The sequence below is a fragment of the Papaver somniferum genome, chromosome 2 (assembly GCF_003573695.1).
Source record: "Papaver somniferum cultivar HN1 chromosome 2, ASM357369v1, whole genome shotgun sequence".
NCBI lineage: Eukaryota > Viridiplantae > Streptophyta > Magnoliopsida > Ranunculales > Papaveraceae > Papaver > Papaver somniferum.
The window spans coordinates 73,166,320-73,185,307 of record NC_039359.1 but is presented as its reverse complement, the minus strand read 5'-3'; the positions used below and the strand labels follow the sequence as shown (position 1 = coordinate 73,185,307).

At 38.7% G+C, this 18,988-nt stretch overlaps 2 protein-coding genes, 1 non-coding gene and 1 pseudogene across 3 annotated transcripts; 2 read left to right on the top strand and 2 right to left on the bottom strand.

Moving 5' to 3' along the window:
* Positions 1-1,390: 1,390 nt before the first annotated feature.
* On the bottom strand, positions 1,391-1,462 carry TRNAD-GUC. The gene has a single exon. It is a non-coding gene; the product is annotated as a tRNA-Asp (tRNA).
* A 2,245-nt stretch (positions 1,463-3,707) lies between these two features.
* LOC113351381 lies at positions 3,708-4,913 on the top strand. The gene has a single exon (XM_026595377.1). The coding sequence runs from the start codon at positions 4,125-4,127 to the stop codon at positions 4,911-4,913; it is 789 nt and encodes a 262-aa protein (XP_026451162.1). The 5' UTR covers positions 3,708-4,124.
* Positions 4,914-6,970: 2,057 nt separating this feature from the next.
* Positions 6,971-8,168, top strand: LOC113351380 (annotated as a pseudogene).
* A 566-nt stretch (positions 8,169-8,734) lies between these two features.
* LOC113351379 lies at positions 8,735-10,033 on the bottom strand. The gene is made up of 3 exons (XM_026595376.1): positions 9,875-10,033; positions 9,122-9,220; positions 8,735-8,998 (listed from the first exon to the last, which is right to left on the bottom strand). The coding sequence occupies exons 1-3, from the start codon at positions 10,031-10,033 to the stop codon at positions 8,735-8,737; spliced, it is 522 nt and encodes a 173-aa protein (XP_026451161.1).
* Positions 10,034-18,988: the final 8,955 nt, after the last annotated feature.

The window sequence follows — 18,988 nt, the reverse complement described above, 5'->3', positions numbered from 1 at the left end:
ATCCCAGACTATATTTGGTCTAGGACCAAGACCAAAACCAAATATAGTCGAGCGAACGTATAATGTACGTTTGTCAGTAGGCGAAGTTATAAAGTACGCTTCACATGAAACGGATGTATAGTCCTCGTTTCATGATGAGGCGGGTATATAAACTACGCTTCAATGGAACGATGGTGAAATATACGCCCGATTAGGCGTTGCTGAAATATACGCCTCATGACAGGCGTGGAATATAGGTTCGCGCCACTGAGACGAACATTATATGTACGCTCCAATCAGACGTTCATAAAGTTAATGTGCCACACCGGGCGTGCATAAAGTTCACGCCTGAGGTCGAGCGAACCTTATACCTCGGCCCAGTTCTAACCCATATGAGTATAATGTTGATTTAATTATCAATGTTTAACATAAATAAGAGAAATTTTGTTGGTTTCAGACTACTTACTAAGATCGAGATAGGAATAATTGACAGACGAGAACTAAATTTTAGTTTTGATGACAAACGTCAAACCACACTTGCTTCAAAATCTTATCTTTTTCTTCTTAGCTTGTGATCTTCACAGCTTAATTCACTCTTTTATATAGGGGTTAATTTCCAGGTAGAAATGACAAAGCAGCAACAACAACATCTGCAGCAGTTGGAAAAGTAGCACATCAAGACGATCGGCCCCTTTCCATATCTATTTTTCAAAACAATTTTCTCTCACATTATATGTTCGCCTCGCTACCCATTAGGCGTACATTATATGTCCGCATCACATAGGGGCGCATTTATTATTCACGCCCCATCAGGCGTATATTATATCTACGTTTATTTATGGGGCGTATAATATATTTTCATCCCAGACCCCGCGTTTGTTAAGTCTAACGTAATGTTTATATATGCTCCATCCAAGCGTGCATAATAACTACGCCCATCAGCAAATGAACGTAAAATTTACGTTCGATCATATATGATCCACTACCGTAGCGTTATAATACTGACTAAACCCAAAATTTGGTCTTTTTTTTCTCTCTTTAATCTTTGATTTTGATCGCACCATTGCAGTTGCTCTTGTTATGACCAAGTATACAACTAGAGACCAAGTTTTTTAACGTGTCTTGAAACTCCAAATTGTACTGTACTTATTTTAATTTCAGGTATTGCTACATCACATTTAAGTTGCTAGTGAATTTGAAATAATGGTTAAAAGATTTGTAAATTTTACTTGAACTCGATTTGAAATACAAAAAAGAACGTTGTCAGGGAACACCACATGAATGATTACAAGGACGTATTTGAGACTCTGAGCTTGGCAAAACTTTTTGGCAGTTGCAAAGTTTCAGAACTAAAATGCATAAAGCCTTATAAATAAATGTCACGAAAGTTACAAAAGATAAAAAAAAAAAACGCCGTTGCCGGGGATCGAACCCGGGTCACCCGCGTGACAGGCGGGAATACTTACCACTATACTACAACGACTTTGTTGTTCATTATTTTCCAGGACAATTTGAACTCGCACATTTGATTAAATTTATGAAATACATACATCAAAAATTGTGAAAATAAACAACTCGGAAAACAATACAGTTGTTTAATCAAGAGTTCTGTGAGTGAATTCTGATGGAAAGGCTTATGAAAATCTGATGCATAAATACACTCTACAATTTATGTGAACTCCTCATGTCAATGTAAGCAACACGATGAAACAGAGGGAACAAAGGATGAGCATGCAGGGTTTGAAGATATTGATTCTGCCTTTAAGCAACTTCATGAGGGAGAAGCCAAAATCTTTTATCCTTCCTGAAGTCCTTGATGAATCACCCAGGGAAGAAGCTAAACTTGAACCTGCTCATTCTTTAAAGCAACCTGAATAGAAGTCCATGAGTCAATCTTGACAAGAACAGAAGATGAGCAAACTGTCTTTGGAGTCCCCAATTCTTGAAGCGAAGTCTTTTGAAGATTTTGATGCGGTTTTGGAGCAACTCCCACGAGGGAGATGACACGGATACGTATATTGTTGATGAACTTGTACTGAAGGAATCTACAGTAGCATCTGCCCAGTCTTTCAACCATATGCTTGATGAGTCACTGCTGATGGAAGCAGAAGATTCGCTGGGTGAATTGCGTACATAAGAGCGACATCTGACAGAGACTGACTTGGAGCTTCTTCTAGTTATTGAAGCAATCTGTTGAAAATGTTGATGCCGCCTTGAAGCTGCTCCACGAGGGAGATAATTCGGAGATATTTAGTGTTAATGAACCAGAATTGAAGGAATCTGCGGTAGCATCTGCCAATTCTTTTAACCACGTGCTTGATGATCCACTACTGGTGGAAACAAAAGATGATGGGCTGGCTGAGTTGACACTGTACACACAAGAACAACATCTGAGAAAAACCGATTGGGCTTCTCATGGTAATATCTCTTTCTTCTGGTAATATCCTTCACCGGGTTGAGAAATTGATTCACATCTGTAGAACAACAAAATAGAAAAAAATCAAGTAGATGCCAAACTAGGCCAAATATATGACAAGCATTGAATTATACAGATCCAAACAAAGAAAGAAAAAAATGCTCGAACACATAACCCACCTTCAAATCTTCCTCTCATTCAAATCAGTGACCTAAATCTAACCAAGGAATTTCCTAGATTAAGACATCAAACATGACGGAATTATATATTCAACAAGATTCCCTTGGAGGAATATCTTGCTAACATAACCCTGGGAACAAAATCAAATGCATTATAGAATTTCCATAAGTAAATACTTAGACCCTTCTGCCCGCAGCATGTTTGGGCCCTAACTGTTTGAACCAAAGCCAGAGTTTATTTCTTCTTCTAAGAAGGGATGGGAAGGTACATGAACCAAGTGGCAATTCATTCCTAGTAAGCCAACAAAGAGCTAACTGATTAAATGGTATCTGAAGACATATCAGTACTCACCAAAAGGTACGGCAATAGCTAATCACTCACATTAAGTATTAAAATAAATATTTATCTTTCTTGCAAAAGCACAAATAAATGTGTGCAAAACTAGCTAACTAGGTAAGTAAGAACCAGCGCAATATAGTATCTTTATGAAACTTGAAAATAAGAATACAATGTGTGCCACTATGCATTACAAAATTTGAGTGTATTTCACAAATGATGAGTTAACCAAAACCAACGTTCAGATAAGCTACATTAAATACAGAAATCTGGAAAAAAACTGTATATATGCCCTGGATATTCATATTTGGAAAGTTATGTCGTATTTAAGGGTATAATCTATAATGTCTAAGACATTTTGAGGGTTATTAAATATTTTTTAATATGTACGCTCCCTGCAGTGAGCTAACTTGGAAAGATATCCTTATTTATGACACAAACAATCAGAAATTCTTATGTATGTAAAGACAAACCAACTTACTTGGCAATCGCTTTTGTTGCTTTCCACAAGTGTTTCTGTCCTGTTACACCAACAACATCATCACGATATATGTCCAAACTCGATACAGAATCCAGAATAGAAGACTCGGAGACATCATCATTTCTGTTCGCATCTCTCCCCTGTGATATACAGTGCATTTTGTCTTCACCACATTTAGTGGAATTTATATGACTGTTTCCAACACAGGCCCTGGAACATGCTTCTGTTAAAAATATAAACTTGATTTTAGTTTAGAAGTGTCTAGAATTATCTAGGCCCAACTAGTCTATTGTAGATTAGTCCACAATACTCTAGCCCATCTAGAGGTTTCATGGCTATAAGGGCCCAAGCTTACTAGAATATTCATGAATGTACAAAAGGTTCTAAACTATCTAGAAATATCTAGCACATGTTGTAGTTAGTTGGGATAGATATTTCTCTAGGGAGTTCTAGAGAATTCTTAGGTTGGCTATAAATAGGGAGGTAGTGCAACCAAGTGAAGGTGTAATTGAGTGAAAAACAAAGTTAGTGGTAAGGTGAGAATTAAAGGGAGTGTGTGTAAGAAGTAAGGTCTTGTACCACCAAACAAAGTTTTGAGAGCAATAAAATTTCATTTCTCTTAAACCACAGTTGAGTGTCTGTGAGCCCATTCTCAAATCATTTTCAATACCCATTTAGCCCATTAACTCCAAAATCATTTCCAACAAAGTGGTATCAGAGCCATAGATCCTAATGGCTAGTGAAATGTTTCCGTTTCATGTACCTAAACTCACCAAAGATAACTATGAAAATTGGAGTATCCAAATGAAGGCGTTATTAGGCTCGCAAGATGCATGGGAGATTGTAGAGAAAGGTTATGTTGAACCGGATGATGAAGCGGCGCTTCCGCAAAATGAAAAAGATGCGCTGCGCATTTCAAGAAAGAGAGACAAGAAGGCTCTCTACCTCATCTATCAAGGAATGGATGAGTCGTCATTCGAGAAGATATCAAGAGCCGCTAATGCAAAGAAAGCGTGGGAGATTTTGCAAAATTCATTCAAAGGCGTGGACAAAGTAAAGAAGGTGCGGTTGCAAACTCTAAGAGGTGAGTTCGAATCTCTCTCCATGAAAGAGTCCGAATTAATATCGGATTATTTTTCAAGAGTTTTAGTTGTTGTTAATCAACTAAGAAGAAATGGCGAGGTCATGGGTGATAGTCGTGTGATTGAAAAAATACTACGGTCACTTGTTCCTAAATTCGACTATATCGTCGTTGCAATCGAGGAGTCCAAAGACGTTGAATCCATGACCGTGGATGAGCTCATGGGATCTCTTCAAGCCCATGAAGAAAGAATGAGAAAGAGAAATAAAGAGGGAGCGGTAGAACAAGTTCTACAAGCTAAGCTTACTTTAAAAGACAAAGGAGAGAGCTCTAGTATAATGCTAGAGGAAGAGGACGTGGCTACTACGAGAGAGGAAGAGGCAAGCAAAATAACGATGATCAGAGGGCCAGAGGTCAAGCTCCACAAGAGGTCGTGGTAGAGGAAATAATTCATGGCGCAACAATAATAGGCCAAGGTATGACAAATCTCAAGTCGAATGCTATAATTGTCATAAGCTTGGTCATTATGCTTCGGACTGTCGATCTTCTTCAAATAATGTCGAGGAGAGAGCAAACTACGCTAGTAAAGAAAATCAAGAAGACCAGACCTTGTTGGTGGCATGCAAAGGAGGTGACTATGATGAAAACTGTACATGGGTGCTTGATACGGGAGCAAGCAACCATATGTGCGGCACGAAGGAAAAATTCGTGGAGCTTGATGAATCAGTTTCCGGCAATGACGTTGGAAATGGAGCGAAAACTCCGGTGAGTGGTCTTGGCAAAATTTTGATTCGATTAAAAAATGGAAGCCATCAATTTATTTCTAATGTTTATTATGTCCCTAACGTAAAAATGAATATATTAAGTTTGGGACAACTCTTAGAAAAGGGCTATAGGATGAACATGGAAAACCTTAGTCTTTTCATAAGAGATAGGAGAGGAAAACTAATTGCCAAAGTGCCAATGACGGGAAATAGGATGTTCTATCTGAACATTCAAAATGACATCGCGAGATGTCTGACTGCTTGTGTGAAAGACTCGTCATGGCTCTGGCATCTTAGATATGGACATCTAAATTTTGGAGGATTAAAGTTACTGTCCAAACAAAATATGGTTAGAGGTTTGCCAAGAATAGACCACCCGGATCAATTGTGCGAAGGATGTTTACTTGGAAAACATTTCAGAAAAAGTTTTCCTAAGGAAACACTGACGAGAGCCACAAAGCCACTGGAGTTAGTTCACACGGACGTTTGTGGACCAATAAAGCCAAGCTCGTATGGTGGAAATAACTATTTCCTCATATTTGTCGACGATTTTAGTCGAAAAACATGGGTTTATTTCTTGAAACAAAAATCGGAGGTTTTCTCCAATTTCAAGAAATTTAAATCCATTGTGGAGAAAGAAAGCGGCTTCGAAATTGTGTCTATGAGATCAGATAGAGGAGGTGAATTTACCTCGAAGGAGTTCGAGTTTACTGTGAAGACAATGGAATCCGTCGGCCTCTTACGGTTCCATATACACCTCAACAAAATGGAGTTGCCGAAAGGAGAAACAGGACAATTCTCAATATGGCTCGGAGTATGTTGAAGACAAAGAGAGTGCCCAGGGAGTTTTGGGCAGAAGCAGTTGACTGTGCGGTTTACCTGATAAACCGATGTCCCACAAAAAGCGTGTGGAACATGACTCCTTTAGAAGCATGGAGCGGAGTGAAACCCGGCGTCTCACACTTACGAGTATTCGGAAGTATCGCATATGCTCATGTGCCGAACCAGCTGAGAACGAAGCTGGATGACAGGAGTGCCAAGTACATATTTATCGGTTATGACTCTCGGTCCAAGGGATACAAGTTGTACGATCCAATCAATAAAAGGTCATCACAAGCAGAGATGTGGAGTTCGATGAAGAAGGCATCTGGGACTTCGGTGTTCAAGAAAAGGATTACAATTTTCTCCCTATCGTAGAAGAAGAAGAACAACAACCACCGGTACCAGAATCTCCAGCTAATACACCACCTCCGTCTCCTTCAGCGTTGCACCAAATGATCCATCATCAGCAGATGAAAGCTCAAGCGAGAGGCCCTTACGGACGAGGAGTTTAAATGATATCTACGGAGACAATATATCTCTCTTTTGTCTCTTTGCAGATAGTGAACCAATAACTTTTGACGAAGCCGTGGAAAGTGAAAAATGGAGAAAGGCGATGAATGAAGAAATTAAGGCTATTGAGAAGAATAGCACCTGGGAGCTTGTAACACTTCCGAAAGGACAAAGAGCAATTGGAGTAAAGTGGGTGTACAAGACAAAGAAAAAAACGCAAAAGGGGAGGTTGAAAGATACAAGGCAAGATTGGTAGTAAAAGGATATAACCAAAGAGAGGGCATCGACTATGATGAGGTTTGCTCCTGTTGCTCGTCTTGAAACTATAAGATTAATTATCTCTCTAGCTGCCCAGAATAGATGGAAAGTCCATCAAATGGACGTCAAGTCTGCCTTTCTAAATGGGCATCTTGAAGAGACGGTATACGTCGAGAGCACCGGGGTACGAAGTAAAAGGACAAGAAAATAAAGTCCTGAAGTTGAAAAAGGCTTTATACGGCCTAAAACAAGCGCCGAGAGCATGGTATAGCAGAATCGACAAGTACTTCCAAGAAAATAATTTTAAGAAATGCCCGCATGAACATGCTCTCTATGTGAAGGTGGATGAAAAGGGAAATATGTTGCTCGTCTGCCTATATGTGGATGATTTGATCTTTACCGGCAATAATCCTACAATGTTCGAGGAGTTCAAGAAAACGATGACGAGAGAATTTGAGATGACGGACATTGGTCTTATGTCATACTATCTCGGCTTGAAGTAAAACAACAAGAAAATGGAATATTTATATCTCAAGAAGGATATGCGAAGGAAATCCTTAAGAGATTTAAAATGGAGGAGTGTAATCCGGCAATTACTCCCGTGGAATGCGGAATCAAGCTATCAAAGATCGATGAAGGAGAGAAGGTCAATCCGACTCTTTACAAGAGCCTTGTTGGAAGCTTGAGATACTTAACTTGTACAAGGCCAGATATTCTCTACGGAGTAGGACTAATCAGTCGCTACATGGAAGCACCTACGGTTACCCATATGAAGACTGCCAAGAGAATTCTGCGCTACTTAAAAGGTACGCTTGATTTCGGTTTATTTTACTCGTCGTCAGACAAGTACAAACTCGTTGGATACAGCGACAGTGATTGGGCCGGAGATTTAGATGAAAGGAAAAGTACTACTGGTTTTGTATTTTTCCTCGGAGATACAGGCTTCACTTGGAGTTCGAAGAAGCAACCGATCGTCACGCTCTCCACTTGCGAAGCTGAGTACGTCGCAGCAGCATCGTGTGTTTGTCACGCGATATGGCTTAGGAGTTTAATGAATGAACTTAAAATGGAGCAGGAAGAACCGACTACAGTATTTGTGGACAACAAGTCAGCAATAGCTTTAGCAAAGAATCCAGTGTTCCACGACCGCAGCAAGCACATCGACACACGGTACCATTTTATCCGAGAGTGCATATTGGAGAATAAGGTACAATTGAAATATACAAAGTCTCAAGACCAAGTTGCGGACATATTCACGAAACCTCTAAAGCACGAGGTCTTCGTCAGATTGCGAGAAATTCTTGGAGTTACTTCAAATCAAGTTTAAGGGCGGCTGTTAAACTTGATTTTAGTTTAGAAGTGTCTAGAATTATCTAGGCCCAACTAGTCTATTGTAGATTAGTCCACAATACTCTAGCCCATCTAGAGGCTTCATGGCTATAAGGGCCCAAGCTTACTAGAATATTCATGAATGTACAAAAGGTTCTAAACTATCTAGAAATATCTAGCACATGTTGTAGTTAGTTGGGATAGATATTTCTCTAGGGAGTTCTAGAGAATTCTTAGGTTGGCTATAAATAGGGAGGTAGTGCAACCAAGTGAAGGTGTAATTGAGTGAAAAACAAAGTTAGTGGTAAGGTGAGAATTAAAGGGAGTGTGTGTAAGAAGTAAGGTCTTGTACCACCAAACAAAGTTTTGAGAGCAATAAAATTTCATTTCTCTTAAACCACAGTTGAGTGTCTGTGAGCCCATTCTCAAATCATTTTCAATACCCATTTAGCCCATTAACTCCAAAATCATTTCCAACAGCTTCACTTCTTATCCTTGGAACATGAACCTCTTCCCCATCATCGCCGGAACGCCATTGATGTAGTTGTGCATTGACATCCTCAGATTCTCTGATCTTCCTAAATCGTTACCTGAACCATTTTGATGCCTAGAGTCTGATACATACACATACTCTTCTCCATGAAATCCCTACTTGAATTTTGACATGACCTCAAATCCGTAGTATTTGGTTGTTTCATATGTTTATCCCTAGGAAGTTGGGATGAAGAAACGCAAGTACCAGGTACAACCCATCCCATATTGTTAACTACGTTAAAGGGAACAAGCGTGTCCTGTTCCGCATTTTCCTGATGTTCGGTGGTGGTACCAGAATTGATTTCGGCCTACACAAACTTGGAACCATAAAGTCATCCTCAACTCTAGCCCTCTTCGGGTAAGTGTTCTTTGAGTTGGGGAAGTAGCATGTGCATAATGAACTGCATTATTTGTGGATTTCTGCTCTGAACCACGTGTCCTGAGCGAGTGTGAATCTCCTCACTGAAGTGATGAGGTGCAGGAGGAGGGATGTAATATGGGGAAAACACAGTCCTTTCACGCCCACCACCCTATAAAAAGAATCAAAATCAGCAATTAATGAAAAAAAAAAGAAAATGGCGTACAGAACTCGATCGTTAATTAAATTCAAGGAGTCATCATCTTCTCCAGATGATAGCCTAAATCATCTTCCAACTTACTAACAGTGGCATGTAATAACCATGTTTTGATTTGTATCAAATGAGGAAAATGAAATGCGACTTCCCTGGCCTCGAACAAATTTAACTTAAAGATACAAAAGATAAATAGAAAGCAATTATTTCTCCCAAAACATATTTGAGAATAGTGGATACAGACTTGACTAAACTCTAAGTAACACCAAAAATAGGATAAACATTTACTCTAAATTTGAAGTAGCAGTTATACAAATTGTACTACTATAATGACTCAAATCCTGAACATCTAAGGCCATACCATTAAAAACCATGCTCCAGAAATAAACTGCACAACAACAGCACAAATATTGCTTCAAAAAAAAAAACAGCACCTTTTATAATATTCAAACTCAAAAACCACATAAACATTGTTACCGGGATTTGCAGATTGCAATCAAAATCAGCATATAACCCTCTCGGGTCTAGTAGATCAGACAATGTTGAGCACAACTAATAAATCTTCTCTCAAGAAACAATGAAATACCCATATAAGTTTAGGTAAAGACTGACCTGGCTCATGGACGCTGAGGCAGAAGAAACTGTATTACTAGGTGGTAAAAGCAATACAGAACATAACCCAGAATTCAACTGTTGAGAGGGAATACTAAGATGTTCAAATAAAGCCATCTTGTTCCTTGGTCCTCCTTTCTCTCTCTGTAACATATACATGTAGTCTTGGAAACAAAGGTCCTACACTCTTCTCCTCGTCTTTTTCATTTCTCAGCTGTTCCAACCCCAACCCACTTACTAAATCAAAAATTCTCTCAAATTTAAACGCTTAAAACAACACCTAGATATCCAACATCAATCCTTCTCCAGGAAAAATAAAAAACAAAATTTCAAAGAAGCCAACCTTGAAAGAGACAAAATTTGACCTCTGTTTACAAAAACCACTTTAGAAAAACTGAAAAATTCCCCAAATTAGAACTCTTAGAAAAACACCCAGATAGCCAAAATCAAGCGGTCTTTGCAAAGATTGCATTCCTTGTTATATCAATGTTAGAGAGCAGTTCAGAGTCCCGAATTCGTGAAGCGAAATCTTTTGATGCTGTTTTAAAGCAACTCAAAGAGGGAGATGACGCGGAGACTTCTATTGTTGATGAATCACTACTGAAGGAATCTCGGGTAGCATCTGCTGAGTCCTTTAAGTGCTTGATGAGCTACTGCGACGAAAGAAGAAGATGGGCTGGGTGAATTGACACTGGCTACACAAGAGCGATATCTGACAGAGACTGACTTAGAGCTTCTAGTTATATTGAAGCGACATCTGTTGAAAATGCTGATGCTGTATTGGAGCAGCTCCACAAGGGAGATAACTCACAGACATTTATTGTTAGTGAACCAGAATTGAAGGAGTCTGTGGCAGCATCTGCTGAGTCTTTTGACTATGTGCTTGATGATCCACCACCGATGGAAACAGTAGATGATGGGCTGGGTGAGTTGAAACTGCACACACAAGAACGACATCTGAGAGAAACCGATTTGATTTCTAATGGCAATCTTTAATCAAAAGTTCAAAACTGAAATGTTAGACATGTTATCTCTTGCACTAAAACCCTTATGATATACATTTTATAAATCATTTCTCAGCGAGCATTTTCAAAATGCAGATAACAAAATCCTTTATTTGAACGTTAATAAAATCCGGTTGCATATGATTAGCAATGTCATTCTTCTTCTCATTAGCTTCAGCTAACTCCTTCAAACTAAACCATGATTTCCTTCTTCTTTTAGTCGAACTTCCTGAAACTTTTTTTGCATCAGTGGTTGTAGAGTTACTTCCATTTGCAGCCTGATTATTATAAGACTTAATTTTAGACCTGTTTCTCTTTCTTCGCTTTGCATCTAGTAAAAGCATCGGCACTCTATTCAATGGAGTTTCCGGGCTTTTTTCACTTGCAAAATCTTTATAAACTACGTAATCCATCTCAGTGACCTTTGCTTCTGATTCTACAATGGATACTAGCTCTTGTGAGTCTTGCTTAACTCTTTATTGCTCTCAATAGCTCCTGCCACATTTTCTATACAAACTATTGCCTCCACATTCATATCTACATCACCTTCGTCCGCTTTAGTTTTTACCAAATTTAATTGCTTCTCATCACGTTCAGTTTGTTTCAGTCTTGCAAGTAATAACTCTTTCATATGATTCTTTGATGTCCCACTTTTTAGGTTTCGATGTGAACAAAAGTTGCATGAATAAACAACCTTGTTTTGTGGCGGAACACTTGAGTTTTTGCGCCATTTCATCTTCTTCTTCGTTCAATGCTTTTCAATTCTAACAGTACAGTTAGAGCCGGGTTGAAGAATTGATTCACATCTGTATAAGAAAACATATGGTGTCCATCTACCGTAAGTAAACCAAAAGCAGAAAACCAACATGAAAAGATTATGCCTTTGGCAAAGAAACAATGAAGAACCAATAGGAGTACCCACAGATTCAAACCAAGAAGCTAATCTCTGTCCAAACAAAGCACCCAATGAAGGAATTGAAGCATCATTACCATCCCATAATGCTAATTTCTCCAAATGTTTGGCTTTCAATATTGACCTGCTACCAACATTACTATTTGATATGCTGCTAATTTTATTCTTGTGATTTCCTCCTCTTCCATGAATTTGTTGTCCAAGTGTTAAACCACCACCTAGATTGCTTCCATTAACAAACCCTGATTTACCTCCTCCTCCTTTCTTGTTTCCACTCTTACCCATCTTTACAAATTATCTCCACTGAATCTCAGCAATTGATATAAAAACGCAGCTCTCTCTCTTAGAAGTAGTTAGAACTTAGAAGACTCAGTCAGATGTCTCTCTCCATAAAACATTGGAATCCCTTCCAGTTCCAAACCCAAGAAGTAGAGTGTAAAAATAGTGTAAATTTACACACATACTGCAAGGAGAGTGTTCCAAATTATTACTTGGGAGCCTAGTTAGCAATTCGGGGTTCGGCAAACATACGGAACGGCATAGTACGAGTATTATTCGATTTTGTAAGCATCAACTTCGGTCAAAAATCCGGTCAATGATTCGTGATGCGGCAGTAATTCGAAACGGTATACATACGTGTATAATTTGCTTTAGAGATATGGATTTGGAACATAAAATTTGGCATGTATTAATTACAAATTAGGCATATTTGCAGGAGGAAATGTATTAAAAATTTATATATATCAAATATAAGACTCATCTAACACCAACGGAGCATCGGCTCAGTGGAGCCTTATATTAAGGAGTGGTATGGTAGCAGTTCGAATCTTCTTAAGGAACGATTTTTTTGGGGATCCCTTTTTTTTGGGACGATTGTTTTATAAGGCCATCTACACTACAATGATAAGGGGTATCCTAACACTAACTCTACGTAGTGTGTTTACTAATTTGCCCCTTATCCCAATTAACATTAACCCTAACACTAATCCTACCTTAAATCGTGAAACCTAATCTACAAGAAAAAAAAAAAATCTGCCGCAAGGAGAACTATTTTCTCCTCTTCTTCATTTCAAACTCGTCTTCATCGATTAATCGTCGATTTATAAAATTTTCATCGTCGATTAATCAATCAAGTATATAAATGGTTCTTCGAAAGCAAACCAAAAGACTCCCAGGAACAGGTCCACCATTAGGACATCTAGCTAATCAAGTAAATGAAATTGAGGAAGAACATGAACCGGAAGGTGAACAGTTGATTCGGCATACCAGTCGCAAGAATAACCCTGAGTCTGCCATGGGACCAATTTGCAGGTATTTCTCGACAAACTTATTACTTTTAATTTGATTTTCATCGGTTCAATTGAATAGAAATCATCAAAATAGGGTTCATATGGAAGTTACAATGCTGAGTTCGGTTAGAACGCGTTTTTTTCCCTAGTTTCTTAACCGAACTCCCTGATATGAAGAACACGAAGAACAGTTCGGTTCTACAGATTTAAAACTAGGTTACCGAACTGTGAGTTCGGTTGTTTCGCAAAAATTGTTGAAACTGCCATGTAACCGAACTCTACCCTTATTACCCAAAAAAAAAAATCCATGTAACCGAACTGTTTTATTTTTCCCAGTATGTTGAGTACCCATATAACCGAACTTCTTCCACTATGTTCGGTTGTTTCGCATAAATTTAAAAACTGGAACGTAACCGAACTCTACCCATAATACAAAATTTCCATGTAACCGAACTTTAATATTTTTCCCACTATGTTGAGTTCTCTTATAACCGAACTCTGCCCAATATGTTCGGTTTGTTCGCAAAAAATCTTGACAAACCGAACTCCTTTCTAACTACATATATATGTGGAGTTCGGTTTGTTCGCAAAAATGCTGGACTAACCGAACTCTACCCTGGAACACAATTTTTTTTCTTGAGTTGGCCTTTTTTTCGTAAATTATTCCTACTAACCAAACCTTACGCTGAGAAACTTATGTTGCATCTGATTTAGTCAATCATTTATCGGTTAAGCTAATTTCTTTTGTTTTATTGATTAGTGGAAAATGTAAGAAATCCAACCAACCATCACCAAAAGATTTGAGAACTCCCACGCCTAGAGGCAAAAAACACTTAGGTTCCAATAAGCGTGGAGCCAAAAATGCTAAGTTTGCAGGTGGGTCATGGGCTGCCAAGATATTTGCGAAAAAGGTATTGAATCTTAACCATGAAGATTTCTCAATGATTTTATTATATTTTGACATATATTCTTCTATATATATTAGTATATAAGATAAGATGTTTTTATTGTAGGACCATAATAATGTTGTCCGTGTTTTAAACGTCAAAAGAACAAGATATGGAATTTAGACAATGAGTGTGATGAGGTCAAGTTGGCGGTATATGATTGTGTACTTTGGAACGCGATACAACACGCGCACCAAAAATTTGATGTTGTCATTGTTTCTGCATTTTCCGAGAGGGCTTATCCAGAGACGGATACCTTTCATCTACCGTTTGGCGAGATGACAATAACTCCGGATGATTGTTTTAGAATCATAGGCCTACCAATTACGGGAACAAGTGTTTGAGAAGGCTACGATCCCTCGATGAGTTATGAACTTCTTGAAAAGTTGGTCGAAAAGTGTCTAGGATGGAGCGCTGAGAAGGCACAATGTGAGTTTAGAAGAGCTGCAAAAGAGCCTGCTGAAGGTGATGAGTATTATGAGTTTAACGAAGACCGCACGTACAAGAAGAAGTTGAAAAAGATCAAGATGACCACCTTGTTTAAAGAGTTTGGAGGGACGAGAGATTTGGTTCTTGAAGGAAAGTTGGTGATGACCGAGGAGAATATTAAGCACCATGTGACTGCTTATTTGTTATATCAATTAGGAACCATTTTCTTCCCAGACACTTCAGGTCACGTGGTAAATGCCCATTACCTCCAGCTATTGGACCCCCTTAATCAGGTGAACAACTATTGTTGGGGCGTTGCGGTTCTTTCGTTCGTTCAAGCGGAGCTCGGAAAAGCTTCGAGGCTTAGGAGTGTTTTCTTTGGAGGGTTATACACCCTTGTTCAGGTACGCCGTTAAATTATCCTTTGTGTGTTTGAAACTTCTATTTGCGAACTGAATAAATGTGTATTGTTACTAATCATACTGCGAATGTATCATTTGTGGGTTTTTCTCATAGGTTTGGGTGTACGACCACTTCCCTAAACTGAAATTGTCTCATGCTCACAATCCTTGGCCTTATGGGAAGCCTACAACTGGTAGATATGAATTTCTGAACTCACGGGACAAGAATAAGGAAGAGAAGGTGTTGAGGTTGAGGGAGAAATTGGATGTTTTAACGGTTGAAGATGTAGTTTTCCATCCATATAGCATTAATGAAGATGAAGAAGAGGAAGATGTTGATGTTATTGATTTCTCAGCTATCGCGGGTTATAATGGACCGTTGTTTTATCCTGGCGGTTGTACAATGTATAATCCTCGAAGAGTATTGAGACAATTTTCTTGCATCCAAACTGTCCCACAAAAGGAAAATTTCAACTTCAAGGTGAAGAAGCGGGGATCTAAGAACACCGAAAGAATTTTGTTCCCAAATACGAACCTGCTCCATCAGTGGATCGTTGGAACAACATTGTGAATTATATTGTTCCAAATGAAGACTTGTCAGATTCGTTTGATGAGCCAAATGCTGCTGACGAGGGATATATGGAATGGTATGAAAATATTTCTCATCCTCGTGTGATAAACAGAGTCCAACAAGCCCGTGCTGAGAAAGCGAAGGTAGTGGAGAAAGAGGCTCAGAAAATTATGAAGAATACGCCTACCTGTGGTGGTGAGGCCTTGATCTTATGGAATTCCGCGGTAAGATATTTACTCTTATTTATGATTTTAAAAATGTTATGAAATATTGAAAAATAATAGTCATTTATTTATGCTTTTGATTGCAAAAAGGTGAAGTCGGGTGCTAAATTGTTGAAGAAACCGATGGCAAAAATCCGGACAGGGGAGCCGATGAAACTCGGGAACAAACAGAGCTCTACAACCAATTGACTAATGTTTTTTCACCCAAAAATGTTGATCCAATGCCGATGAAGACGATTCGCCAAGAAGGGGAAGGTTCAAGTCGAATGGTTGAACAACAAAGCAGTGGAGAAGACACTCTTAGTGACGATGGAAAAGCTAAAGCTCTTAAACGCAAGAGTAGAAAAGTTTCTCGTAGTGGTCGTCGTAAATGAGTGACTGCAACAATTAGTACTTTGGTTTCTTATGTTTGGAAGACATTTTTATTGCGTATTTGGTAGTTTGTTTTCTTATGTTTGGAACACTTTTTAATTGCGTATTTGGTAGTTTATTTTCTTATGTTTGGAAGGCTTAAAAAAATAGTTATGGTATCCTTATGTTCTTGATGTTAGACTCATGTGCCTCATTTCATTAAAATTATTTAGATTCAATTAGGCAGTTCGGTAATTAGGCTAAAATCCATAACAAACCGAACTTTGAGTTCGGTTTGATCGCAATATTTGAGGTATAATCGAACTTTGCGGTTGAAAAAAAAAACAAAAGTTCCAGAAGTTCCAGAGTTGGATTCGGTTACCTGATAAAAAATGGCAGGTTACCGAACTTATTTGTTCGGTTTCCTGCAAAAAAATGGTATGTAACCGAACTATAGGGTTCCAAAAATTGTCCTAGCCAATGTTTAGTTCGGTTACCTATACAAATTTACCAGGTAACCGAACATAACTCTGGAACTTCAAATTTATTTTTGAGTGTTGAATTCAGTAATATCTCAAATTTTGAATCCAACCGAACTTTAGCTTTGAGACAACAATGTGCTTGATTTGGATCAAGTAACGACTATTTTTATATCCGTTATACACCTCAATGGTATATATATGTGTCTCATGGTTAACATTTGTTTCAAAATTTCATAAAAAAGGCATTTCCTAGTCATAAATTTACTCTAGAAGAAGATCCTTCTGTTTGTAGAAACTACGCACTATGCTTTCCAAAGAGGGGTGACGAACGAAAAATGAATGGTATTATGAGTAATAATTTTGGGGAGAAAATTCATGAGAAATTATGCTCCGACACAGGTAACCTTCTGTTGATGGTGGTTTTTAGTTTAGGGTTAAAATCGTAAAACCTTAGTCAAACAGTGACGTCACACTTGAGTAATAATGTCGCCACTAGCACATTTATTAAACCATTCAACATGTCTGCGTAAAATTACCGGGGTATCTTTTTTTTAATGTAAATGCCATGCTCCACGGGAGAGCCCTCGGTACTGAATGGCATCATCTCTACACATGCCAGCCGCGCATGCTAGCCAAACGTGCCAATCACGCGTGCCACATATTTTAAACTAGGGTTTCGACACGCTAAACCCTAATAACCATATCTCCGCGCCAAAGGCATGCCAACCATGCCAGCCGCACCACCGTGCCAATGGCATGCCATGCCAACCACATCTCTGCGTCAAAGGCATGTGATAGACGCATTTATGTGTCTATTTTGTTCTCAATTATGTGTATTGTTAGTGCTCGATTTTGTACTTATTTGATTATTTTATGTCTTTGTAGGTGTTTTTGAAGGAATAAGCATTTGCGGTGAAATTGGCTCGAAAAGTGGTATTTGCGCTTGTGGGAGAAAATCACTAAAGGCACCCCAATTTGGATAAGGGGCACACAACTGTTAAGGGGAACTCCACTGTTATTTGCACCCCAGATGTGCTATTTACATCCAGTGGCTAAATGGAGTCCAGCGCTGGATAAGGGGACACCCTTTCTTCACCAACTCAAATCGAATTTGGCAGGAAGATTTTATACTCGTCTGTGTCGCGTCTGCATACTGCATGAATTTTCTGGATCGAGTTGATGAGTTGTTGTCGGATTTTTCTCGCTGGAAAGGATTGGTTTGGGCCTGTTTAATCCAAACAGGATTGGTAATTGGATTGGGTTCGAAAAAAGAGAAGATTTCTACAGAATCTCGACGAAACAGGGGAGGATAAGAAACTCGGGTTTCTGTTGTTGAGGCCGTGAGACTTTGGAGCCTTGGAGGTGTTTTAATCGGATTAGCTTGTTGGCCTGGACCTATATCAGCCTGTTATCGTTATATAGGATATTCAGTGGGCTTGGACGCGAAAAAAGAAGAAGATGATAATCACTGATTCTCGACAAGGAAGTGAGGATATCTCGGGATCTCTTTGGTTCTATTTTTGGAGTTTACGTGTACTTGGGAGAAGATATACTCTTCTATACCAAATCTGGAAAGTTTAGATACCCCAGCAGATGCGTAGGAGAAAAGAAAAGGAAATATTGTCGTGACTTGGAAGAGAAGGAAGAGAAGAGATTTCGCGAGATTTTATAGCCCTGTTACCTATAAAAAGGGTTGTTTGGAGTCACAGCGGGGGAAATCGGGAGCTAGGGGTCTGGTCAGAGGCCAGAGAATCCAAGAAAGAAAACTTGCGGAGAAGTTCTCTGATGCTGCTGAAGCAGGAGAAAGAAGACGAAGCTGAAGAACATTGGACAGAGAGGGCAGTCACAGAGGCAGTCTTTTTCAAACAGCATAACAGAAGTATCGTTGTTCAACAATAATAGATAACACATATCATAAGCTTGTCATCTTTTCTCTGTAAGAGTTCAACCCGTTGTAACAGCTGTTTGTAACACCGTTGCATCATTGCAAATTGTCTGCTTTATTAGTTTTCTCTTGTTTTTCACCTATTTGAGCTATGAACAACAATTTTGAGCACGTGAATAATATGAGGAGCTAAACCCCAACACTGGGATGACGGAGGAAGCCATATTTCATGCGTGTGGTAATTATATTTAATTCTTTCATGACTTTTTGCATGGATTATTAATTGTTTTATGGTTTTTATTGAACGGTTGTGATTTCAATTGATGGGTTATACTTAGGTTAAGTATTTTGATATCCCATGCTTTAGATTTACAGTCGTTGCTTTTCAAAAATCTACCTTGGCAAAGAAACAGAGTCAATATTCTATTTGAGCTATAATTGTCCAGAATAACTATATGAATCGCATGAATGGATTTATTGGTGGAATCCTGAGTCCCAGTCTCTCGTAACATTAAGTGAAACCAAAATTAAGTCTGAAATCAAATCTTTAAAAAGTCTTTGAACGAACTTCTACTTATCACTTTCAAAACCACATCAGCATGCCAGCCGCACCACCGT